Source organism: Lepisosteus oculatus, chromosome 8 (genome assembly GCF_040954835.1).
Source record: "Lepisosteus oculatus isolate fLepOcu1 chromosome 8, fLepOcu1.hap2, whole genome shotgun sequence".
Classification (NCBI taxonomy): Eukaryota; Metazoa; Chordata; class Actinopteri; order Semionotiformes; family Lepisosteidae; genus Lepisosteus; species Lepisosteus oculatus.
The window spans coordinates 50,116,795-50,142,700 of record NC_090703.1 but is presented as its reverse complement, the minus strand read 5'-3'; the positions used below and the strand labels follow the sequence as shown (position 1 = coordinate 50,142,700).

At 47.4% G+C, this 25,906-nt stretch overlaps 2 protein-coding genes across 5 annotated transcripts; both read right to left on the bottom strand.

Moving 5' to 3' along the window:
- Window positions 1-1,284: 1,284 nt before the first annotated feature.
- Window positions 1,285-12,741, bottom strand: LOC102684266 (pre-mRNA 3'-end-processing factor FIP1-like). 4 transcript variants are annotated; one of them, XM_015351723.2, is made up of 17 exons: window positions 12,398-12,741; window positions 11,670-11,709; window positions 10,390-10,453; window positions 9,094-9,203; window positions 8,734-8,792; window positions 8,402-8,512; window positions 7,907-8,037; window positions 7,236-7,372; window positions 6,997-7,102; window positions 6,572-6,713; window positions 5,115-5,138; window positions 4,606-4,663; window positions 4,468-4,526; window positions 3,659-3,686; window positions 3,386-3,557; window positions 2,787-2,945; window positions 1,285-2,244 (listed from the first exon to the last, which is right to left on the bottom strand). In XM_015351723.2, exons 1-17 carry the CDS (start codon window positions 12,486-12,488, stop codon window positions 1,873-1,875), a joined length of 1,863 nt encoding a protein of 620 aa, XP_015207209.2. In that variant the 5' UTR covers window positions 12,489-12,741; the 3' UTR covers window positions 1,285-1,872. The 4 variants fall into 4 exon arrangements, with proteins under 4 accessions (XP_015207209.2, XP_069049866.1, XP_006633073.2 ...); XM_069193765.1 differs by lacking the exon at window positions 2,787-2,945; XM_006633010.3 differs by lacking the exon at window positions 3,659-3,686 and having other exon boundaries at window positions 2,014-2,244.
- A 454-nt stretch (window positions 12,742-13,195) lies between these two features.
- On the bottom strand, window positions 13,196-24,410 carry chic1 (cysteine-rich hydrophobic domain 1). The gene is made up of 6 exons (XM_006632894.3): window positions 24,243-24,410; window positions 22,476-22,530; window positions 20,833-20,988; window positions 20,208-20,264; window positions 18,011-18,070; window positions 13,196-17,162 (listed from the first exon to the last, which is right to left on the bottom strand). The coding sequence occupies exons 1-6, from the start codon at window positions 24,383-24,385 to the stop codon at window positions 17,112-17,114; spliced, it is 522 nt and encodes a 173-aa protein (XP_006632957.1). The 5' UTR covers window positions 24,386-24,410; the 3' UTR covers window positions 13,196-17,111.
- Window positions 24,411-25,906: the final 1,496 nt, after the last annotated feature.

Below are 25,906 nucleotides of genomic sequence, written 5' to 3'. Positions count from 1 at the left end.
CTTGCATGGCTGGAATAAGGACCTTGTTTGTTCTCCACGCTTTAGGAGACGGATATTCTCGTACCCTCTCTATTTTGTAATGCTGACATTTTGTCGCACTGAACCTACAGCTGTGTGATTTCCCCCTTGTGCAGTGAAGCTGTGCTCTGATTTCCTGTGCTCTCTGTGCACCCTGCAGTGATGAGACTGGTGCCACTTGTGCCAGTGGCTGGAATTCTGACACACCATGCTCATATTTTGTGCCTTATTAATATCTTAACCAGAGCCCTGTTCCAGAAGGAGAAAAGACATTAAAATGACCAATGGGAGTAGGCCTCCTGCAATGTGACCTTTAGACTCAAGAGAGAATCTGCTCCCATTAAGAAGTATAGCTCAAGGTCTGTGTAGAAATCACAGTGGTCATCACATTCCAAAGCTGTGTCATAGTTTTAATCAAGGTGCTTTTCATTGAGTACAGTACATGGCTGTGCCTGTGCTTTTCTTTCCACTGTCATTGGGTGCATATCTACGGTACGTGTTATTTAATTCACAAAACCCCACAACGCTTCAGCCTTTCTTAATCTACACCTCACAGTGGGTGGTCGAAGAGGCTGTGGAGCTTTGCCGCTGAAGATGTCTTTGAATTCAGCACTGATAGAGAGCAATGGAGTGAGAGCACTCATAGAGTGAAGTCTTATTTAGTGTGACCATAGAATTCTAGTAACCAAATGTAAGGTATAAGCTTGCTAAATGCATATGAAAATAAATACCTTGTAAATTTAGTTTGGTATTTTTAAGGTAAGCTTCTCAATCTTCAGTGTTAAAAAAAAAAGTAAATGATTCTGTAAGAATTTGTTTTGGACTTTGAAAGAGACGCTGTAAAGCGTTTGTACAGCTGGGATGTTCAAGACTGTATCCAGTAAAGTCATTTTCTACTTTGCCTCCCTGGAACTTGCTCTCCCTGTGCAGATACATTCGACCATTTCTGTATAGCGTCTAGAAACTAAATTCAGCACAGTTCAAACTTTGTTGCTTTAAGTTGTTCATGATTGTGAACTGCAGTGCAGAAGCACTTGTTACACAACTCCTGAGAGACCTGCTGAACTTTTCAAAACCAAAAGTTGAGCATGGTTTTTAAATTAAAACACCTGTAGCCTGTTTCTCTGGAGTTCTACAAGTATCTGTCACTTCAGTCTGATATACACTATAACAGTGAAGCTGTGCCTAAAACAAGGAAAACAACATTTTGGATGTTCCAGTTTATGCAAAAGAAAGGAATAAAACATTAACTTCCCAGATTTCAACTATTTGGAATATGGCTAAAAATCTATTTTATTACAAAACCACTTTGTTACACATCCACTGCTTTTGATCTTGCCAGGAAATTTGCTCCAACAGATTTGGCAGTCAGGCAGTCACATCCCCTCATGACCCATGCCTCGTCAACAAGGCTTACAAATATGACTCCATTAGGTATTTTATCCTACCTTTGCTATAACACTGAAACAGCTCCATACTCATGATGGGTTTAAATTACGCAGTATTTGCAATTTAGCTTCAACAGCCGGTGTTACATGCATGAAAGTTCTTAAAATACTGTTCAATTTCACCCAAAACGGACAGGGTTGCATTTGCTGGTGATAAAACAGTTCACTGGTGGCTTCCCGCAAGCCTCTCTTCCTCGACCCACAGCCCGTTGGTGGGAAAGACCGAATGAGCACCATCATCATCATCATCGTCATCAAAACTATGATACCGTAGACGAAGCAAACTCTTTTAATACAAAAATTAATTCTGAAAAACTGTAATACAGCCTTGGGTTTTTTTCTTAAGGAAGTCATGACAATATATGAAAAATAATACTATAGAGTGTACTGTTCTCTCAAGAAGCCCTCAAGTCTTCATTAGCAGAAGCCCAGCCCAGCCCACTTCATGGCAGTGGACGCTGGCTCCTGCGGAGACTCGCGGACTGGAAGGTTGGCTAACTAGGCGTCCGACGCCTTCCAGGGCCCACGAGGCCAGGAGGGACGACGTGCCGCAGGGCCGCGCGCGCCTGGCAGAAGGGGGGAGTGCAGTGGATTGTGGGAATGCTCGGCGTGTGCTGGAGGGGGCGTGGCCTCGGCAGGAAGTCACTGCTCCTTGCTGTCTGGCTCCTCCCCTTCCCCCGCCCCGTCCTCGGCGGCCTCCTTGTCCTCTTTGCTGCGCTTGTTCTTCTTGTGCTTGTGTCTGCGGTGGCTCTCTCCCTCCTCGCCGTCGTGCTGTTTCCTGGTTGGGTGACAGGAAACGCAGTAAAGAAACAACGCTGTGTTTTCCCCTATTATTGCCCCAAAGGGTGGACAGCTTCATTTGGGTACTGTGTCAAACTCGGGTACGAGAACTATTCTCTGCCAGATAGCAGCGCTCGTGATTTAAACTGCTCGCCGTGGCCGACCCGTTCACCCCCCCCAGTTCAAGAATGAGATGCAGCAGCGTGACCACTTCCTGTGAGGGATATGAAAGTAATTACGACACGTCTTGACTCTTTAACCCCCGAACGACGGAACCGGAACAAAACACGCCCCCCCCCTCTTCCGTGTCGCGCCCCCGCCCCGCGGTCTCACCGGCGGGAGGACTTGTGCCTGCCCCCCTCGTGCTCTGCCCCTACCCTCCCCCCCGCCCCGCGGTCTCACCGGCGGGAGGACTTGTGCCTGCCCCTCTCGTGCTCTGCCCCTACCCTCCCCCCCGCCCCGCGGTCTCACCGGCGGGAGGACTTGTGCCTGCCCCTCTCGTGCTCTGCCCCTACCCGCCCCCCCGCCCCGCGGTCTCACCGGCGCGAGGACTTGTGCTTGCTCCCGTCCTCCTTGTCGCGGTGCCGGCGCTCGCGGTGCCGCTCCTCCCGCTCGCGGCTGCGCTCCCGGCCGTGGTGGTACTCCCGCTCGTACTCGCAGCTCCGCTCGCGGCTGTAGTAGCGGTAGCGCTCGTCCTCGCTGCGGGGAGACGGGGCGGCAGCAGGGGTGACGTGGGGGGCCCGGGGGGGCTCCGAGCTGCAGCGGACCACCCTCCTCTTGGCACGCCCGCTGCGGCAGCTCCCTCCACAGACCACAGTTCACAGCGCTTCTGCTCTTTACCAACCTCTCACTCGCCCACACAGGAGGAAACAGTGACGCCACAGGGAGAGCAGGCTGAATGTCACTCTCACATCTGATCTGTCTAGACTAATGACTTACTAACTCCCGTCATGTCTGGACTGGAACAGACTGCCCCGTTGAGGAGTAATGAGCTAAATCCTGTTGTTGTTTTTTTTTTTGGCGCCTCTTGAGTACATTCGTTTTCCCGAAAGGGGCACCTGCGGCCAGATTCCCATCGCCTGCGGCCGCGAGCCCTCCCCTCTCTGCCCCCCCAGCCCCTGCGGAGTCTGCGGCCGTACTTGCTGTACTCGCTGGTGGTGGGGGTCCGATCTCGCTCCCGCTCCCGGTCTCTCCGAGAGCCCTGGTACTCCCAGTGTCCCGCGCTGCCCGCGCCACTGCTGCCCTTCTCCACCGAGGTGACCCAAGGCGTGAGCGAGGTCGAGATGGGAGGGTAGCTGACGAAGCTGGAGTCTGTGGGGAGAGAGACAAGAGACAAGAGAGTTCTGGTTCTGGAGCTCGGCTCGCCGGGGTCCCCTCCGCGTCTAGAGGCCCACGGGGGACGAGGTTCTTACAGGAACGCAGCCTGGATCACCAGCAGCACTGTGAAAAACGCACCGCGATAAAACAACCTGCAGAGAAGAGAGTTCTTCACAACAACACGTGCCTGGAGGAGGGGCCCCCGGTCAGTTTGGGACAATTTCATTCTTCATTCGGAGAACCAAGTCTTAATATCCCAGGACACCCCCTGTCTTCAAGTCTAAACCACTTGTGCTACCCCCGAATTTCCTGCTCCTCCAACCTCCGGTTTCTTTGTATTAACGACACGAAAGAGAAGCCTGGGAAACTTGGCAGCCTGAGGGGGCAGCGTAGTGCCAGTGTGCCAGTGCAGCCTCAGCCTCCTCCACAGCAGAGGCCGACTCCTCGCCCCCCACAGATTGGCACCAGGAGCGACCCAGCAGCCTGCCCTGGGCTCCATGCGTTTTTTTGGAAGGAAAAACACACGCTCGCTGAACTCTGTAATGACAGGTTCCAAGCGTCTTAATGATTTAATTATAACCCTTTTGCCTTGGTGCAGATCTTTCTCACTGGAGCTACTGGAGGGAAGAATGCGCCTACATCACAGTGACGGAGTGTTTTGAATGTTCCCCTGTCCTTGGCCACATGCAGCGCCAAGAGGGTCTATTTCTATCGACAGCTGGTACAACTTCCCACGGGCTTCTCCGCGATGAAAAATAGAAAATTATATATCGACAGGCATCAGTAAATGAGTACGGGGACCAATATTACTTGCTGTGTTTTTAACATCCCCCAGCATGTATCATCCCCTGACTTCGCAGTGGACGCAGCTCGAGCGAGAGGCAGGGGTTCGAGCTCCACTCACCCCCGGAGCTGTAGCCGAAGGGAGGAGGGGGTCGGCTGCCGTAGGCGGAGGTCGGGCACCTGTGAGGAGAGACAGGAGGCTTGAGGACAGGGGCGCACAGCGCTGGGACACAGTGTCGCACGGGGCAGTGACACTCACCCGTCCAGGGGGGGCATGAGCAGGGCTGGGGGGGGGGCCATCGGTGGGGGGAACAGGCCTGAAATGATCAAGTGCAGCATGAGTGACTCCTTCCACACGCGCTACCACAGGACATCCAGGGCTGCCTCAGACAGCACCTGGGAGACGTCACACATGGGGCGCTAGGGGCTACCCGAGGCAAGGATCTCAGAATGGTCTAGCAGAATCAGCTTCAACAACATGGTCGAGCAGCTCGTTCCAGACACCCACCACCCTTGGTGCAAAGAAATATTCTGAGCCATAAATGCATCACCTCCTTATTTCACCACTACATAATATACAAAGGTCTGTTCAAGGAACTCTTTTGATAATTTGCATCCCCTGCCCAGCTTGCGATCCACACCCGTTCCTGTTCAATAATTTCACGAGATGCGTAAACCCAAATTCTCCCCTGGCCTGTGAAGGGGTATGGAAATCCCTTGGTCTACTGCGCTACTGTTACAGGTTGTCTAGGACAGGAGAGGACTCACCTGGAATGGCTGGTGGAGGGATACCTGTTAAAAAAAACATACTGTTGTCAAACAATCAAGAATACTGCTTACTGTGTTTTTACTACACCTAGTATTGTCATTACATTAGATTACAGTCATTTCTGCAGAAATTAGAAGTTAATCTTCACTAATGTTTAGTGTTAGACATGAATTTGAATTTTACTACAGTTTACTTCTCTGGTGCCATAAGGCTAATTTACCTGTCAACCCCTGGATTAAAGAAAGAACCAAAATGTTGCGGTATCTGTTACAACCTGTTTGTCTAAGTCGAAGTAAGTATGTAATTTACTGAACTAGAAAGCGGTGTAAGCACAATTACTCCTGCTTGTCTGACCAGTATTGCACTCCACAGCAGAACAGTGGCTTCGCTTCTTCGACTTGGATCGTATTCCATAGCAACGGCCAAAGCAGGTCTGCCCACTGCACAGTCCCCCCGAGATGTGACCTCGTCAAATAAAGACCAGGCCAGGAAACGGCAGCCTGGGGTTCTCCTCGACCCCCACAGCGACCCTGCTCCGGCTCTCTCCTGGAGACAGGACGAGTCCCCCGGCCTCTCTCCCTCACCCATTCCCCAATCCCTGGCATGCTGCCGCACACAAGTGTAGCTGCGGGCTCTTGATGTGGGGTCCCCCACCTCTGTGCCTCTCAGACACCCTCTTGCCTTCCTGCAGCACTGAGGCACTGCGTGTTTGGAAGTTGCTGGCGTCCTCTGGAAACGAGCCCCTCGAGGCAGCACCTCCTCACCCTTCTCTGCAGTAAGTATGGCCGAACCGTTTGAGTGCGCATGCATGCACACATGCAGAGACGGCTTCAGCGCAGGTGAACGGGCTTGAGGCTCCCAGCGGCCCTGCTTATTCCATCAGGCACAGATACGACACCTCCAGCCACTTCAGGAACCACAGAACAGCCCGGTGTCGGAGTGAGCGCGCCGAGGGGTTCAGAACCGCCCGGTGTCGGAGTGAGCGCGCCGAGGGGTTCAGAACCGCCCGGTGTCGGTGTGAGCGCGCCGAGGGGTTCAGAACCGCCCGGTGTCGGTGTGAGCGCGCCGAGGGGTTCAGAACCGCCCGGTGTCGGAGTGAGAGCGCCGAGGGGTTCAGAACCGCCCGGTGTCGGTGTGAGCGCGCCGAGGGGTTCAGAACCGCCCGGTGTCGGAGTGAGCGCGCCGAGGGGTTCAGAACCGCCCGGTGTCGGTGTGAGCGCGCCGAGGGGTTCAGAACCGCCCGGTGTCGGAGTGAGCGCGCCGAGGGGTTCAGAACCGCCCGGTGTCGGAGTGAGAGCGCCGAGGGGTTCAGAACCGCCCGGTGTCGGTGTGAGCGCGCCGAGGGGCGTGGCCACACCATGGCGCAGAGGGACGCGTGACGCTACAGCTGAAGCACTGCCAGTCCAGAAGCGCCTCAGCCGCTGAAGCCAGACCAATCCTCGGGGCAGGATCTTACCCGGGGGGTGGAGAGGCGGCGGCACGCTGGTGACGGGTGGAGGGGGGTGGAGGAAATGCGGTGGGGGGGCCCCGATAGGGGGTGGGGGGGGTCCTGCCTGGGGAGCAAACGCCTGGCTCTTGTTGCCATGGTCCCCCAGGACCTGCCGGCGGAAGAGGAAACGAGATGTTAGCGCCGCCGCAGGGCGAGCCCGTTGCAGACGCCCATGACAAAACAAACCCTCGGACCTCCCACGAGGCCGCGCAGGGAATCATCCCGCATCCCTGCCACCCCAAAACAACACTCAAAGCAGCCATTAATAAGGAAATCGCCCCGTTTACAGACAGTGTAGGGAAGAACACCGTCCGGCGCCTCCCCTCTCGTCCTGGCGCCGCCCCTGTGGGCATCACAGTCTCCGGCGGACCCCGCTCCCCCGGCGCTGGCACCTGGATGGGGTTCTCATCGGAAGCGTGCTTCTCTCTCCGCCGGCCTTCCACCCTTCGAATGGCCCCCGTCTGCCCTCCGATCACGTCGATGGTGCCCCCCAGCTTCCTGCCGAGGGAGACGGGGGCGACAGCGAGAAGCCGCTGATATCAGGAGTTTATTTTTAAGTGATAAGAATGGGTCTGAAGGAGACGTGGCCCACCGCCTGGGTGAAAGGTCGGGTGCCGGGCTGGCGGGTTACCTGTTGGGGGGTGGCCCAGCCTTGACCCTGCCGGGGGGCAGGGAGACGGGAGTGGGGGGGAAGTCGGCTTTGAACTCGGGTTTGATGGCGGCCAGGTCCACATCCTTCTCCAACACCGGCATCCTCCCCTGCTGGACCTTCGAGAGACAGAGCAGGGCTCAGAGAGCTCTCCGGAGCGCAGGCACTCCCGCTGGCAGAGCCGTCACAGGCTTCCTCAAGTCTCAACGCACTATGTTTAGATTGAATTAAAGCTACATGACTTTTTTTTTTCATTTTAAGAACCCATATCATTTCAGTTCGGAAACGCCCATCATCGGTCTCTGAAAAACGAACTCGTACAGAACGACTGCTTAAAACTGCAAATTAAATCTCGACTCCCAATAAACAAAAAACAGGAGGCACTTCTCTACACTAAGAGCTGTGGGAGTGTGGAACAGGCTTCCCAGCCATGCTACTGAAGCCGATACCCTGGCTTTCTTCATAGTACCCAGATCAATTAACTACTAACGAGCAATGGGCTCGAGGAGCTGAATGGCCTCTCTCTCACTCGTCAACATGCTTAGGTTCTCAAACCGGACACCGTGGAGGCTGCTGCTGGACTCCCGCGCTGCCCTGCCGGCCTGCGGTCACGCCCGCGCTCCGGGCTCCCCCCTGCTCCGCCGGTTACCCACCGTGATCTTGTTCTCTGTGGCGGCCGGGCCGGCCGGGTCCAGGCCCAGCTGCAGCCTGCGCTGCTTCTCGCAGTACGCCTTCCACGTGTCCTCGTTGAAGCCGTAGTTGAAATAATCCGAGAGGTCTGCGCCTGCAAGAGGGGGCGGCACGGGGGCGTGAGGGGGGCGGGGCGTGAGGGGGGCGGGGCGATCACGGGACGATCCCTACTCTCCCGCTAAACTCCTCTGACATCACCAAGAGAGTCGCGGCAGCGCTGTTGCGGTGCTGCTCTCCCCTCCCCCACCGCTGAGATTCGAACCCAGGATTCTCGCGGGGTCCCACACCCCCTCGACAGAGGCGGAGCTTCACACCGGCTAGACTTCATGGGGGGGGGGGGGGTGACGTGACTCCTGGGCGAGGCCCAGCGCCGGCCCCGGCACGCCGACCAGGGGCGAGGCCCACCTGGCCCATCTCAGCCCGCCCCCCCCGCCCCGCCGGCGCTTCCCGCGGCTGACCTGGCTTCCTCCAGGGCTTGTCCTCGAAGGAGTCGGGGTCCGCCTCCAGCGCCGGCAGCCCGTTGATGTTCCCGGTGGCCTCCAGGTCCACTCCCTTCGGCTGCAGCTTGGCTGCAGGGGAACAGGACAGGCGGGGTCACACCGCTGCAGCACATCCACACAAGCAGGAAGGGGCCTTCGTGTCCTACACAGCCACAAGGAGGCTCGGTGTTTCTGCGCTCAAATCTCCGGAATTTCGGGGAACGCCACACCTTCCAAGACCCAAGCGGAGATTTTCCAGGAGGCGTCTCGCTTCCCGCAGTGCTAAACCTTGCAGAGGAAGGATGACGTACCGGTAGCAGCTGCTCCGTATCCCCGTCCCGTTTTCAGACTGAGGTTCATCGGTGTTGCCCTGCGGTATGTGCCGAGAAAACAGAAACAGAAATAACATGAAAGAAACAGTAAAACCTGTTTATACAGATGAGTGAGCCTAAATAATGCTTCTTTAAATACCAAGAAGGTTTATAAGGTATCGATTTAAACCAGAATAGTCATGCTTATGATCTCAATAAAATATCAGTGTTTGTTTCTGGTACGGTAAATGCATTTAACGGAGTCCCTCAGCGACTCTTTTTTGGGCGCAGAGTTTACTGCCCTCTAGTGGTGGGTGTCGTCACTGACGCGGGTGATCACGTGCTCTTGCATGTACACACATGTATGACGGTGCTCCTGTTTTGATGTTGCCAATGGTGACCTTGACGTCATCCTCATCGCTGTCACTGTCACTGTCTTCCTCATCCTCATCCTCGCCGCTCTGAGCAACCTGTGGGACAAGAGTGTCATCAACCAGCTCGCCATTCTTGACAGCCCCTGCCGTCTCTTCATCAGTGGGTCTAATTGCAGGAGACCACAGCTTTCAGGTTTGGAGACCAGACCACAGAGAGGAAACTGCAGCTTAATGTTTCATGTCCTTCACCGCACGGGGGAAGGGCCCGAACGAATGAAACAACTTGCCAACTGGTCTGCTCTATTCTGTGGCCTGAGGGACTGGTGTGAGCTCTCTTCCGCTCACTATTCAAGCCCCCCTGAGGAGGGGGGTGGGGCTCTGGGGCTGCCGGCCGACGTCTGGTCCTGCTACTGGGTCTCCTGGCCTCCTCCTGGGTCAGGACAGCAACACGCACATCTGGAGCCAGGCCTCTCTGGGCACAAGGCGTGTCCCGGCCAGATGTCGGGCACAATACCACAGGCTTGCACGGGGTCAGAGGAGAGCAGCAGCAACGATCCCTGGTCTCAGGGGGGGCGTCATATAAATACTTTAGAGGACCTACGTTTCTTCAATCTAAAGCAAAGCAACATGAGAGGAGGTAAGTCAAATCTAAAAACGTCTGTAAAATCCTAAGGGGGTATAACACAAAGCCCAATACGGGGAACTCCTTCAGATTCCCTCCGTTTAGACACCACAGGGGGATTCATTGTGGATGCAGAATGGGTATCACTTCTTTGCACAAAGTGTTGTGGGTGTCTGGAACAGGCTCCGCAGCCAGATCATTGAGGCCCGCACTCGGGGTTCGTCCCAGAAGGGCCGGGCTGCAATTACACTGTCACATTGCTATTAAACAACCTCACATGCAAGACGGATGACATGGCCGCCTCTCACTGGAATGACCTCGTTGCAGCTTTGTTCAAGGAAATCCGGGCTAAAAACCATCAACAGTGCGGCACAAATATATTCCCACAAGACCAGCTGTCACAGCAGCCGACAAACATCAATCTGCTTCATCAGAGTTCAGGCATTAAGGGCTAAAATGCAGGAGAGACCAGAAGAGCTCTTTCCCATCTGCTCGTGGATTAACAAGTCTAAAAGATCTTGCCAGCAGGCACAGCACAGTGTCCTAGCAGGGGAAACATGAGGGCAGGAAACAGCACTGCAGAAGGCACAAAGGCATGGACCTTAGTAACTGCTGTCATTTCTGTTTTTTTTGGGACAAGAGAGACAAGGAAATTCCCACCTGGTCTGCGGTGTCCTTGTCCTCCGAGCTGCTGACGTGACTTTCCTGAGTGGAATCCGGGAATCTGGGAGAAGGAGGAAAGAACAGCTTAATCGCGCGACATCGAATTTGATCCCCCTTTCCTACAGGGATTGTCGCAGACACGCAACTGTTGATGTCATTTTCTGTCTGCTCTCCAATCGTCCTGTCCTGTGGTGTACACTCAGTTTGCCCCCTCCGTCTTCATTTCTACCCAGGAGGGAAGATACTGCATTCTGATCCACACCTGCCACTATGCAGAGTCTGTGTGATTCTGAATGAGGGGAGATGGCCACTTGTCTACCTGTTGGGGTCACTATAGTGCCATATAGTGCTAACTGCTCCCAACTGCAGAACCCCCTGTCTGCGATAACCGAAGCAGTAAATTAGAATTACACTTACTGCATCCTAGATTCTGTTTCTCACTTATCAGCTTATTCACTCTTAAGCATCAGAAGAGTTCGGGCTACAGCTTAGATCTGCATGCTGCAGTAGTTCTCCATCAGATGAGGCAATGTAGCTTTTACTGCCCATTTTCAGCCTCACTAGGAACAAAACAAGCTTCTCAAGACCAGTGTGTCATTACTGTCCCACTATCGCCTTCAGTCAGTCCAGTACACCCTAACATTCCCTTGCTTGATTGCTCACTTATCTACCAACTACCAAAATACCTCCTATTCAGAGACTATATTCGCAGTCTTTCCGAGACTGTTCTGAACCCGACAGTAAATGTCATTTATCATAATTACAGTCTTAATGCTGTTAAGATCAAGTAACTCCTGTGAACCCGACAATTCAAGATGTTAAACTTAAATCTGTTGCTTCAACAACTTGTCAGACACGTCTTATTATATTTTTTTTTACAGCATCTGTACATGTAAATAAGAGGTGATGTATTGTCCGTCTGTCGTCTGAGATTAAGGAACATTTCAAACTTTCTCCTTAACGGTAAGAAAGACCACTGCGTTTCTCTCAGGTTTCCCAAGCAATGTATCTGTATGACAATACAATGACATCGCTGTAGAGGAAACGTTATAGTTTTAATGGTGAAAATATCACCAGAACTGTCACCAAACAAACTGACGATATCTCGCCCATACTACTCTCACAAAAACCATGTTTCAGGGTGTACTGTGAGCCGTCTCGTACGAATACAGAGAAATTAAAATTGTAACATGTCTCTAGGTTATTTTCGTGAGGGATCGGGTGAGTTTTAAGTACAAACGAATGCGTTGCAATAAAAGATGTAATGTCTCTCATACCCTGGCGCCGGGTCTCCGGGTTGCTTCTCAGAGTTCTCATCTGCGAAAACACGAGTTTCTGGTGACACTCATGTATTATCATACATCCATCAGAAACTGTAGATAGGTTATTGATTTCTGGATGTCGCACGTGTACTGGTTGCTTTAAGTATTGCGACGATATTTCTTTCAAATACTGTAGTAAACAAGTGACCGGGATTGTATAATTAACCCTTCGCTTCGGACTGTTTCAAAAGAACTGCCCTCCGCCAAAGCGGATAACTTCTTTACACACGGCTTGTATGACCAGGGTCTTTACACTGAAGAAAGGAGGAACTTTTAAACAGCCGCAAATAAGCGAACGCGTCTCTCGGTTATAATTTTACCGTCTTCAGGATCAGCAGCCGGTGTGCGAACACTGGTATTTTAGCCTGACGTGTGCGGCTGTTATCACGGAACAACCTGCGATGTTTCAAGGAGCATCAGCCGGTTTCAGCGAACACACTGCCCAAGCGGATGCGCCCGAGCTAACGTTATTTTTTTCTCCTTTTACTGCGATATATATCCCCCCCAGAAGATCATATAATTAAGTAACGGAAGCATCCCAAACCGTACACGGGTCAGATCATACGTGCTTTAATAAAAAAGGAGCTGTATAGCTTATCTGTAGGCCTCGCGACCCCCCTATCCCTTCTTATTCAAACGAGCTGAGCAGAGGCAGGCTTGGCGTGGTTCATGAAAATATTTACCCCCGTATAGCCAGTGTTCCTCATCCTCCTCGGGCTCGACCCCAGGATGTGCTATCGAGCTCGGGGCTGAAGTACCCACCTCAGTCGCCATGGTCCCCGTCCAATTTAACAATTTTATTGCTGTTGGAAAAGGGGGCTTTGCATGACATGTCAAATTTTGGTGTTCCTATCAAGGGGGATTTTTAAGATCCAGCAGGGCCTCGCCATCAATTCATCGCTGTTGTTTCTTTTTCTTAATGAATAAAATAGATTGGAGTTTTTTTTTTTAATAAAAACTGATTTGCAAGAGGATTGTGATTCCTGCCTGGCTAAAGCTCCGCCATCGCTGGTCGGTTTCCTAAAGGAAAACAGAGCTGCGCTTCCCGCGGTCCTAAAGTCCCGCGTATTCCTCGAGGAGCGACTGCTTGGGAAAAACGAGTCCCAGCAGACCGGAGACTCCTGCTTGTCCACTGGGTTCCCCATTTCGCAGCAGGGACAACCTCACTGATGGGAGTTTTGCCACAAACCGATTGGTACCATCACTGTTACAAAATATTGGTAAGTGACAACATTTAAAGGTGTTGTGAAGTGAAAACACTCGTTACGAATTGGGGAGTGATGCGCATACCTCTTTGAAACTATTTAATATCTGCGTATCTTTAAATATGTTCTATATTATTTGACCATCATCTCGGAAAACGAGATATTGTTTGTCGTTTTCCCCGTTCTTTCCACAACAGAAGAAACTCTTTCAGTCTTCAACGCAGAGCAAAACACGAACACCTCACACCGATCCTGACGGAACACACAGACACGCTCTTTGAGATCTGTAGTTTTTATTTTCAGCTTTGAAATCCTGAGGTTATCGGCTTCTATTTCGCTGACAAGCATGACAGAGGTCTTTAACAAATTCCCACAGATACATCATTCTGGTACAATTTGCACATTTGCCGGTGCTGATCGTCGCTCCAGTTCGGTTTAAAGAACAGCTGTTGGGAAATGTGCAGTATGAAATGTGCTCTTCATTTCTGGAATCCAAATTCAATCAGGTCCAATGACTTTAAGGTCCTTCGGTCGTCCAGGGTTCAAGAAAACCACAAGTGAGCAAAACATCTTTCTGTCCCAAAGATCCTGTTGTTTTCCGATTGTACTAAAAAGTCACCGTGCACAAATAAGGGGAAAATGCTGTAAATTCTCAAAAAAAAAGTTTGCAAATGTTCTTTCTCCAAGCTTCATTTTTCATAAGACTGCTCCTCAAATAACAAACCCAATGACTGTACATAAAAACAGGCTGCAAACAGAACTTTAAACAAATGTATTTGAAAAAGAATATTTAAAAAAGTTATAAAAATACATTTTTACAACAAAAATTGAATCTATTCATTTTATACTCTTTACATAAAAGCTAACATATTGGCAACTAATTCGTGTGCATGCAGAATCAAGGTGGAACACAGCACTAGCAAAGAAAAGCAGTCAAGATTCACAGCTGTCATGCTACAGTGTGCACTATTCCTCTCACTAAAACAGTTCATATCGCCAAGTTAAATGTGGAATTATTTACTGAAACCTTGTTACCAGCTTGTTACCCCCTGTCAGAACCCAACCCGTTGTGTAACAAAATGCTGTAAATTAACATTATTCACTTACTTGGCCGATGAAAATAACCTAAATCTAAACCACAATGTCAACAAGCATCGCAATGCCCATTTTCACCAACAGGTACAGTAGTTAAATAAAATGAGCGACATTTGCCAGATACTCCCACCCCTTGTTTTTACTGACTCTTATGTTCTTTATTTGACTATTTGATTTAGCACATTTTAAAAAGCGTCAGAATTGAAGAAATATTTTTGCATGAATTAGAAACGTCTTATGCATTGCACTATTAACGGAACTAAGGAAATACACTTCCTCTAACGGCTACAAGTGAATTAATTCACAGTCAGCGTTATTCACAAATAGCCTGTACTCACACAGTTCCCACACACTACAGGGGCAAGGAAGATCCGCTGCCAGAATAAAATCGTTTTGAATCATAAGGAGAAAACATGCAAATAACATGGAGTGAAACATCCGATAGATCATTAATGCAAAATCAATTTGCTTCACGTTCTGAAAGTAGAAATTCACCACGAACCCCCGATTCTTAGCTATAGGAAACACAAAACACACACATTAAAATAATTTAATCCAGTTTCACCGTGGACCAATGAAAACAGAAGTAGAAACCACTGAATAAACTGTTTCAGTGATCCTTAGGAATCAAGTCATGTTTAAAAAAATAGTACTGTCTCGAGTAGGAATGACACTGAAGAGAGCTCTGTTTTACTGAATCCCTCTCATCGCCTGGGATGATGTTTCATTCCTTTATTACAATTAGCCAAGCAGTCCCATGATTTATCTTTTTCCCTTGGCCTCTAGCACCAGCCTAAAGCGTGCTGGTAGTCCTTCTTCCTTGTCTTGTATTTGGAAATAAACAAGACACTGTACACAATGTCTGACCTTTCCATCGGACCTTAAAAGTCATTTTGTTTAGCTAACGAAAGAAAATGTGCAGTGTACACCACACCAGTGAAGTACTTGAGGGTACCGAGGAAGAAGGAAAATATAGGTAAAACTTGGAGCCTGTGTCTACAGCACAAGATGAGAAGATATGTGAAGAGTGAATGACTTTAGAAGCCAAGAGCAATTTTGTATTAATCAATCAACCGACTAATCCATTAATACAAAAGTCCATGAACAGCATGGATAACTAAAGCATATTTATTATCAATAGAAAGAAAATGTGGTACTTGAAAGTACAAATTCAACGATGTAAAAAAATAATAAAAAAAATCCCTAGTTGGCAAATCCCCATTTGACTTTACACCATCAGTACTGTTACAAAGCACACCCATGGAGTGACTTGACTCTGTGACAAGGAAGTGTTCATGTGAACTGAAGACAGTCCATACTTCTCCCCCAGCTGGAGAACTGCTACTGAAGTGCAAGTTTTCAGTCTTTTGTCTAGCGTTTATGTACATAACTAATATGGCTTGCTAGATAAATGGGTCCATATAAATAGCAAAGATACTTAGAAATCTCTTCATAAATCTACAGTACATTAATTTCTTGGCAAAACAAAGTATATTACATTCTGTAAACAATGGCATACCACACTGTACATTATGTGCTAAAGCACTATTTACAGGCTTGTTTCTTGACCTGTCAATATAAGGTAATTTCCAAAGTGCAGAAAAAAGTGATGCTGCCTTAAATATGCTCCTGCACTGCATTTGACATGAACTCAAACTTTTTAAGGTGATAATTTCTTGTAGTATGAGCGTCCAATTGATCTGTGGATTAATTTGCTCCAATTTGCTTAGAAATTAGCGATGGTGTTCCTCTAAGCTTTATTTGCAAAACACACAAAACACTCTTCAAGAACACAAAAAGAAGAAAAGGTTTCACATTTAAACCACCAGGTTTGAGCTCTTCGGCCGTGGCGCCACACCAGCTGGGTTTATGGAGGCGGATCGTCGAGTCGGCCGAAATGAGAAAACCGCCCCTTGGTCGGTCGGCAGAGGGGTCTGCCCACGTGCCGCCATGCCCCCATGATGCTCGAGTGGCGAACCCGGCGCGTCCGGCGACTCTGGGACGAACCGATTAAACCTCACGGATTGGAAACCGGCACGCCCCAATGCTCTGGTGTTATGGCCGTCTGAACATTTGCATGGATGATACTTCTGCAAGAATGAACCTCATGGCCAAAAAAAACCCACATTACTACAGCGTGGTAAGTGAATTCCCACGCCCAAGCGTGGGATTCTTCCTCTGGCCATGGGGGCGTGGATAGGTGTGCATGTCTGTGGCAAACCAGAGTTACAGGAAACCCATCCGGGGAGCACAGGACGGTATCAGCTGTTCGGCTGGGAAGCCACGTCCCCCCGTATCCGATAAGTGCCAGAAAAATCAAAAAGGAGTCCGGCTCACCGGAATAAGTACCTCGCCGAACAGGAATGCCAGGGGCCACCACCACGCTGGAATTCAGATTGCCGAACTGAGCACAGCGGCAATCCCTTCAGCTGTCGAGTCGAAGGTAAAACTTTGGTCTGAGCTCAGCGGCCAACCCCCTGTCCACGCAATCCGTGTAAGACGTTTGTCTACCAGGTGGAACCCCTTGCTCTACGAGAAATCAGCTCTGCCAGGTTTAACTGTATGAGGTTACAGCAGTCCGACGTGTCACTTTGCAGGTGACACAATATACACAAAAGCGTGTATTATATACAGGAACATAAGGGGACAGGTGACACGGGAAATGAGCTATGCCAGTCCCCTTACGAAACCTCATTTAATTCCGCAAACACAAGAGGTATGGATTGTGAGGTATAAGCAATATATAATGTATAAGCGTGCTTGTGTCTGCACCCTATCTTTGAGTAGGTTATTTTCAACAGAACTGCCTGCAGGATTTTTTGCGCACATTTAAAACAGCACCAGTGTTAAGGTTCTCGATGGCAATTACCTTTCTTGTCGTTTACAACTATAAGTCTCAAGTGCAACGAAGGGAGCATCACTTTATGCAAGAAAGTGTGCAAAATCTGCTCTAAAGCTGAAGTGACAGTGTCGCGTTTCTGCTGTACAAGGTACTAGGTTATTACAACACAGCAGCATAGACTGTCTGTCCAACACATCTACAAGGCACTAAGGATAGGAATGAAAAATCACGCAGCAGGATGTCCTGGGAATCTCTTCAGTCCGGCCGAAATATAGGATACTTGGGTAGGAATTCTATAAGAATAACCTGTGGGGAAAAAAAAATGAAAGTTTGATTGAGAATTAAATCAATACATGGCTCAAGCAAGTTTCTTTTAATTTTCAGAGAGACATACAACTTTTTTTTTCCTGTGGTATTAAAAGAAACAAATCTGTTAGTTCTGAGTAAACATTATGGGCGATTTTCCTACAACTGACCATGCTAGAAAAACAGTTTGCCCAACAAAAGCAACATAGATTTTTAATTTGCATTCAGTAATAAACTTTTTTTTCCTGTAAGTGGAACTAATTAAGCAAGTGTTCAAAATGGTGAGTTTTCTAAGGAGCTGCTGAAAATAAAGCACAGCGTTATATAATCGCATGTGCAGTTACACCAAACTGAAACTGTAGGTTTGATAACATTTTAGAAATTAGAATAAACTGCCCCATCATACAGAGATGCAGTTGCTGTTGTAATACCATTTACAACTATACGGCTGGAAGTCCTTGCTGGTAGACTTTGAAGAGTGATTATGATCTGTTTTCACTGACTGTCAGGCAAGTTGCCCTTCTGTGGTTATCCTTGTAAATTAGTGCTGCTTTTGAAGTCTTTATGGTTTCCCACTGATCACTGATTTTTACTGTACCAATTGTGCTAAAGAGAATGCCACTGACTCCTTCAAGATAAAGATAAAGGCTTTAAGATGTGATTAGATACACAGATAGATCAAATAATGGAAGTAATTGTTTCTTTAAAACACGAGAAGTAGAATTTGTCATTTCCTATTACAGGGCTTCTCACTGGTAGATAGCCAGAATGTTTTTAATATTTAAATCAACCTGGCAAATAACATACGAAAAAATAAAAGCAAGAAAAAAAATCAATGAGGAACTCACATATTCCATCATGTTACTGCTTTCACATTTCCTTTTACTTAACTTCCAGTGAAGACCAAGCTGGAAGAAAGAATAGAAAACAACTTATATGTACTGATCCACCCACTGTTATTACGTGAAAATGAAAAAATCTGAAAATTTTAATTTCTCAAGAGATAAAAATAATTCATTAATCTAAAATCAGGAGATTAATAGATGCAAAGATCCGAGCAATGCTAAACCTGCCTGATAACTGTACCTAGAAATGGTGTGAGATATTCCACCGGTCATGTACCTTAGCCCTGGCCAGCTCAACCCTTTCACTGGGGGTTCTGGAAAAGTCCTCTTGGTTGACTCTGTCAATCTGTTCCCTAGTGGTCGTCTCTGCTCAGAGCTAATCTCTAGCTTGTCAGTGCAGGACTTTCCTTGAGGCCAGGGAAAAGTATCTGTTCACTTTGCCTTGGATCAAATCTCGAGTAGCAATATCAATTCTGGAAAACAGCGTCCACATTGGTACACAAGCTTCTAAACGATGCGGTCTCCCATCTACCGACTAGAACAGCAGTACGGTGTTCAGCAATTTAGGAGCTTTCAATACCCTCTACTCTATTTTTACATAATAACCAGTACTTAATCCAAAGACAAGCAATAGCCTGATGTACAAAATGTAATATTTTTATTATGAGGAAACCATTACCGATTCAAAGACCAAAAACACATAGCGCAAGACACACACGCCTTGTCTACATCCATGACAAGTAACCCTTAGAAACCTATTGCCAAACATGTTATCCTTTAGTTTGATTCTAATTATTGTGTCCATAACCTTACCTAACCTTAATGAAAATAAGACCCATTGACCTATAATTACTTAGTTTAGCTGTGTTGCTTTTTATGGATTGGTGTTACATTAGCAATTTTCCAGTCAATAGGTATTTCCCCTGTCTTCAGTGATTGCTGGAGGAGTGCTGTTAACAGTCTATTAAAAACCTCTTTTGTTTCCTTTAGTACAATCTGGTCAAATAGCATCGGGCCCTGGAATTCTGTTTATCTTTAGTGCTTCTGCTGTGTGCAATACTTCTACACCTTCTGCATTCGCACTGTTTTAACACAGAACCTTGTCTTTGCAGGTCGACTGGGTTTCCCTGTTTTGGTCAAACTTTGCTGCGAGCTATCAATCACGTCTCGAGACGAAATACAGCAGTTTTTCTGTGTATGTGAGCTGAACTGCTGACCCCTCCCTCGATGGTTTAGCTTCTGTAGACTATCAACAGATCAGCCTCCAGGGAAAATAACTAAAGCTGGGTGATTTAAAGAGAGGCTACAGCTATGCTCAACATATGTCTACATATATTGCAAAACCTGTGAAGTTTCACGCTAATCTTGTTTTAACACACTTTAAGAGCTTCAGCAATGATGTCACCTCCCCTACCTGGGATGTCAGATATTTTCGATGTACACAAAGAAATGTTTTATTGTGCAGAAAATCAGGGTATTTATTCATTGCGGATGAGGCACCTTCTCGAAGATCCCAGTATCTTCTTAAAAATATAATTGGGAACACTACCAATGTTAAGCTGATAACAACAGCTCTGTGGTTCTTTTAGTCAGAACCATCAATCTGCAGTGAGTAAGCGCTTGGCTTACAATTAGTGGTAAACAACGTTAGAATTTATCACTTTGTACATCTTAAAAACATAGGATCAAACTACAGTTCTGCAGAACACTTGTTACAGATCACAATCCTTTTTAAAATAATCTATCAAGTCACCATGTAAACCATACATATTACATTACTTTTAAGACACCACTTAAACCAGTAGTATTAAGTTTTGTTTACAATGTCAATTATAATGTGTCGGTGTGTACACAGTGTGTGTGTTTGTGAGCGCTGGCAGGGGGGATTTTTAGATTTATGTAAGTGTGCTGTGAGACGGAAAAGGTTGGGAGGTTGAGAAAATTCTAACAATGAAGCACTAAATCATCTACTTCCAAAGGCCTGGAATGATTTAACCCTGATCTGTTAAATAGGTGACCTGTTAAATTAATTTAAAAATCATTTGTAACAGAAGTCACAACACGCTGAAGCCCCATAAGACTAACTGGACTTCAACTCTCCAGGTACCGGGTTGGATTATCCTGATGGAAATAAACCTGTGCTCTTTCATCACTGTTCACAGAACTACATGTGTATGTTAGATTATTTCTGTATACCCACCTTATGATACAATCTGTTATTTTCCCATTCTAATAATTTCTGAATTGATCTTCTTGTCTAGAAAAAAAAAGAGAACATTTTGTTTAATATTTCTGGGAGGCTATGACTCAACTCTGTGTAAGTGTGATAAAAACACAACAGTGACAGCCTTCCACCTAGACACAGTCTGCAACGCACAGTCTTGCTGAAGCAGAACCGGTCTTCTATCTGCCAGGAGGACGGACCCAGCTGATCCCGGCACAACAAGCATCAGCAAGAAACTCAATAGTCTCACCTTAATATAAAGACATTGGTCTTCAATTCTTAAGAATTTTAAAAAACATCACAAAAACAGGATGCAGGGGATCAAGAAACAGTTTTTGAAGCAGCCAGCTATTTTACAGGCTTGTTTTTCCCCCTTTACCTTCTTCCAAACCAAACACAATCGTTGTGTTTTACATGCACATGCTTACACACAACATCGGAGCTGTGAATCAGTGATTATGTGTTCCACCACTAATGACACACAGATGTTTTCATCTCACCGAGCACGGAGCTATTCTGAATGTGAAGCCAGACTGCACGGAAGGAGCACACAAGATACAAACAGACGCCAGACATACAGGAGAGTCACGCGGATACTTACTCTTTTGTTAAGACAAATAACCGGCCACAAACTGCAGCCCAATGTGCAACAGCAGCAAAGACAACCACAGAACAACCACTTTACATTTACAGGCAAGTTTTTCTTCAAGCACGCATTCACGCGCCCCACGCTTGTCTTGAATTCTTCAGGAGCAACCTGCAGCAGAAGGTAGGATTGGAAGAACAATAAGAAAATTAGGAAAAAGTGGGATTTCTTTGTTTCAACGAAATGCACACATAGCAATAGTTATTTTTGATACTGGAGGGGTTGAAACACTGGAGGGCAAAAACACCTTGTTTTGTTTTTCTACAGTATCCTTCACTGTGTCACTGGACATCTGAACACAAGAGCACCTTTGCAATAATATGATAACACACGGGCAACGGCAACAACAGCAAAATAAAACCATATGTGCAGGGGGTGTAAAAAAATGCTGCCCCTTGCCTCACGATTCACCTCGATGCAAAATAAGCCAAATTGTACTCAAGATGCACCGTCTTCTTCTCTGATCTGATGTCTGGTAGATCAAAGGTAACTAAAAAAAAAGGTACATGGTTGCAGATGCTCTTCTGAGATCTGATGAAATCTCCAAATTGTATGTTTGTGACCCACTTGCCCAGCTTTTGTCTCTTCAGGCCACAGGGGGACAAACAGGAGAGATAAGCATACAGCCCCGCGGCTGGACAGTCCACACAACATGAATGGGTGCCCATTCCTTTCTGGGTATGTATGCTATAAAACAGGGGTCGTAATCTTTTATGACAGGATGCAAAGGTCTCTTTGCAAACAGCGAAACACTAAGTATAAAGCCCAGCAGGCCTGATCTGCACCCTTCAATCATCATAATCGTGACCTCATCCATCACGTGTCACCCTGGGTCACAATACTGGAGGTTCCCTTTATTGCCCTGCACTTCCCCGTGCACAGCCATCCCCCTGTGGGCTTTTTGTGTTCAGGGTCTGGGGCCAGGAAGCTTTCTTTTCTCCTGCATGGTCCGGTCTTTCCGTTGTTATTTTGTCACCTGGAGCTGCACTCCCCTGCGCCCCGGTTTTTCACTGACATTGCCAAGAGATGGCTTACTCATTGACAGAGCTCAGCTTAAAACGCACTCCAGTCTCTGGAAATGTCTGTCCTGGCCCTGCCAAAGTAACAGAAACACCACAGACAGCATGCCATTTGCGACTGGGCCCATTTTCTGTTTCCTGCTGTGGTGTGCTTGAAATAATCAGCCCAAGAAACACTTGCACATAACACTTGGAAGCTGCAGTTTAATTCTAAGATGGTAAATACTGAAATATGAAAATGCCGTTTCCAAATTTCACGGCAATGATGGAACTAAGTCTATACTTTTAAACCTTATAGCTTCACTCATTCTTTAAAAATTAGGAAAAAAAATGTCCTGTATGGCATATGATACGAAGGACATAAGATATAGCAGCTGTAAAATTATGACTGCATTAGTTTCTTTCTTCGTTCTGTAAAGGTGAAAGCACTGGGAAAAATAATTATATAATATTCAAAGCTGCAGAAAGGTCAAGAGCCTTATAAATCTTTTCATTCATATATTTTTTTGTTTGCTGCTGCATAACCTTTAGCCTTGAACATTCATAACTTTCCACTTAGTAAAGTAACGTAAAAATTACCTTTCCGGTAAGAACTGAAGGAAATTCGGTATCAAATTTGTTGCTCAAGCCAAACCTTTAAATGGGAAAGGATAAAAAAAAAATAACCGTTAGAGAATATGACTTTTTAGTCACAAAAACAAGACAAAGCTTTTATCCACAGTACTTTGCAGACAAAAACAAAGTCCTGAAAATGCCGTAAACGAGTTGTTAATGAGGAAAGGCCCAGAAACCAAAACCACAATTACAGTGACAACGTAAGAAAATGGAACAGCATACAAGCTGCACTTCTGTTCTCCAAGGCCTCAGTGTACTCTACCATATTAAGTCCATGTATTTCTAGAAATTGTCCTTTGGCTTAAATGCCTGGACTTGAAGAGACAGGATGGTGCCAGCTGAGAACCTGGACGTACAGCACCGCGAGGACCAGACTAAAACCCCAGTCCACCCTGCCCTGCCCCTTCTGCAGGCATGGGGGCTCCCCCCCGTACCGCTGGCCTGCTGTCGTGGACTTCCTGCACCTTCACGCGACTTTTTATGTTCGGCTTGCGTGTTTCGTACTTGACAAGCTTCCACAGCCGTGGGCAGTGGAGTACCTCCGTGGGTTCCAGGCTTGTCGGGATCTCAGCACACTGCTGCACGGTTTCTGCAAAAGCAGTTCCCGGTTTTCAGTTCACTGTAAGGTGTGTTTGTGAATAAAAATAATGCTGTGGTTAGTATTTTCATTAATATAGACCTTTACATGTAGGAGTAAAGCACTATATTAATGCAAGGGATTATTAACCATGGGATTAGTTACCAGCCTCTGCAGACCTGGTCTTTAAGCAACAGGAGCACCACAGCACAGCAGATCAGTCAGAGAAGTGGCACATGGCGTCGCCAATAGGATTTAACACCACTGAGGGCAAAGTTAAATATAAATTTGAAACAGAGCTGGCAAACACACGGCCGTGGCCGTGCTCAGGGCAGGCAGGCACAGGAGCGGCTGTGCACCTTATACGAGCGAGTTCACTCATCAGACTGCACTGCAACACAAAATGCCTGAAGAGGATCCAGGATTGTGTTTCTGCCTTTGCCGATACAGAAAAGGAGCCGGGTGCTGGACCTACTGTACAAACCCCTCTCCTTTCCTAAACACACCGGGGTGATATTTCTTCCCGCATCTCACGCCTGCGGGATGGAGAAACGTGTGAGAGAGGACGGAAAAGCGCACACGTGCCTTCTGAAATGTGTGGCTCGGAGTGTTCTCGCGTGGAATGCGTGGACACCTGAACGCGTTGGTCAACACTGGACTTCAGCGATGCAGCTCGGTACCAAGAGACGGTGTGAATAATCCATGTACACACACACAACAAAACAAGCACACAAGACGTCGTATGACATATCTGTGTAATCATGCAGTGCTTTCAATATTTAGATGCTGTCGTGGAAAAAAAATGTTTCAACGGTGAAGTTACTTTTGCAAGTCGGCGTGCTTAATTGGTATAAATCACGCATAAAAAAACAGAACGCACGGAACTGGGGAACACAATACGTCATCCACCCTTTTATATATATATCCCTGTGGGATAGGCGACAGTGCTTAAAAACAACAATGGAGCCGTGCAGCCACCCTCCCTGCTAAAAAACGCCTGGCCCGCCTGTCGCCGGCGTCACCTTACAGGAAAGTGGCCGGTTTCAGCCTGGGCCTACCCACAGACCGACACAAAACCAATCAGAGCCACCGAACTCGGGTAACGACATAACCTCGAACTCCGCCGAGAAACGTCACAGTCCCCGGTTGCTTACACGGTGATGTGCCCAGCCCCGCGCATAATAACGGGCTCCGGGCAATATCTCGCCAGATGCTCCTCGCTCACCACCCGCTCCTCCTCCTCGTCCAGTTCATAGATGGTGTCGAAGTCCGCCATGTTGGGCAGTAGGACGCTCATGACGTCACCTACGCCGCCGAGAAGCGCGTCACTCGGTTACATAGACACGAGTGCGCGCTTCTTGCCCAGCAGGGGGTGGGTACCTTGCTCTCCTGCCCCGAGATCCCCACCTATTTGACAGGTAAAAATGCCCACTTAGTCTGGAGGGCCAACCGCGTCCGGACCTGTGTCTGTAGCCCCCAGTGATGCAGTTTAGGTTATGTGCACAGAGTCGCCCAGGTCGATAGCAGCCCATCTGTTTCTGAATTCTAATTCTGCTGCGATTAACACAAACTTATCAACCCACTGTGACCCTATTCAATAAAACAACCAGGCACACAAATTCAGACTTTTTTTTTCACGGATTCGGCTTTGCTGTATGATGTGACCTGAAACACACAGAATTACACCAATCTGGAAAAATCATTAGGAAACACACATTTGGTTTAACATCTAGCATCTCTGAACATATTTACATGTTTAACCCCTCGATACACACACCCAAACATAAGGGATCTTGGGCGTCAAATAATAATAATAATAATAATAATAATAATAATAATAATAATAATAATTGCTTACACTTATATAGCGCTTTTCTGGACACTCCACTCAAAGCGCTTTACAGGTCGTGGGGATCCCCTCCACCACCACCAGTGTGCAGCCCCACCTGGATGATGCGACGGCAGCCATAGTGCGCCAAAACACTCACCACACATCAGCTCTCAGTGGGGAGGAGAGCAGAGTAATGTAGCCAATTCATAGAGGGCAGTATATAATAAGATATAAATAATATAACAAAAGAAAATCACCCAAAGCTTCACACAGTATGCCTATTCAGGCAATTTCAGAATGGTGTACTGGGTAGGAAAATGTCTATTTGTTATGAACGCATGTTATTTAAACCCTAAAGCTTTCTTTTAACTCAATTAAAGACAACCAAATAGCACCAGAACCTTACACGTTGAAGGTTAATGATCCCAGAGACAGGACATTTTATAAATCCTGGGAACAACAATAAAAACGCGACCTTTGAACCACATCACGGCGGCAACTGTAGCTGCACACAGACGCAGCTGAAAGAGTGCAGCCACGACCCAGAATCGGTTAACCCAAAGTCCGTTTACACCAAAGTGGGCTTTATCGGCTTCCAATTCAATATTTTGATGTAACCAACACTAATTGTTTAACACATGCTTCATGAGGAAAACAGGATATTGTATCCAAAAAAAAACAAACAAACGCATTTACATTCCTTGGTAGTATTGGGAGAAGCACCAACACCACAACTGCGACAGCTCATTTTTGATACCCTATGCAAATACGACCATATTCCAGTCCAGAAACGATTTACTGACGCCAGCACACCTCGATTTAAAATCACTAGCTGTATTAAAGATAAGCTGGTTTACTGAGGCGTAATTTTTCCATTAGTGAAACAATTATTTTAGAAACTGAAAAGAAATATTAAACCGAAGAGCGGTTGCCTAAATTGCCAACCCACGATTTGCGTTCTTGAATTTTCGTTTGATTCTTTTTGTG

Coding starts and splice junctions, on each gene's coding strand:
- LOC102684266 (XM_015351723.2), bottom strand. CDS start 12,488: ATGGCGACTGAGGTGGGTACTTCAGCCCCGAGCTCGATAGCACATCCT. Junction 8,513..8,733: donor ATACGGAGCAGCTGCTACCG/GTACGTCATCCT, acceptor GTTCCCCTGCAG/CCAAGCTGCAGCCGAAGGGA. Junction 3,687..4,467: donor CTTCGGCTACAGCTCCGGGG/GTGAGTGGAGCT, acceptor CGTTTTTCACAG/TGCTGCTGGTGATCCAGGCT.
- chic1 (XM_006632894.3), bottom strand. CDS start 24,385: ATGAGCGTCCTACTGCCCAACATGGCGGACTTCGACACCATCTATGAA. Junction 20,989..22,475: donor CTTCAGTTCTTACCGGAAAG/GTAATTTTTACG, acceptor CTTCTGCTGCAG/GTTGCTCCTGAAGAATTCAA. Junction 20,265..20,832: donor TTATTTGTCTTAACAAAAGA/GTAAGTATCCGC, acceptor TTTTTTTTCTAG/ACAAGAAGATCAATTCAGAA.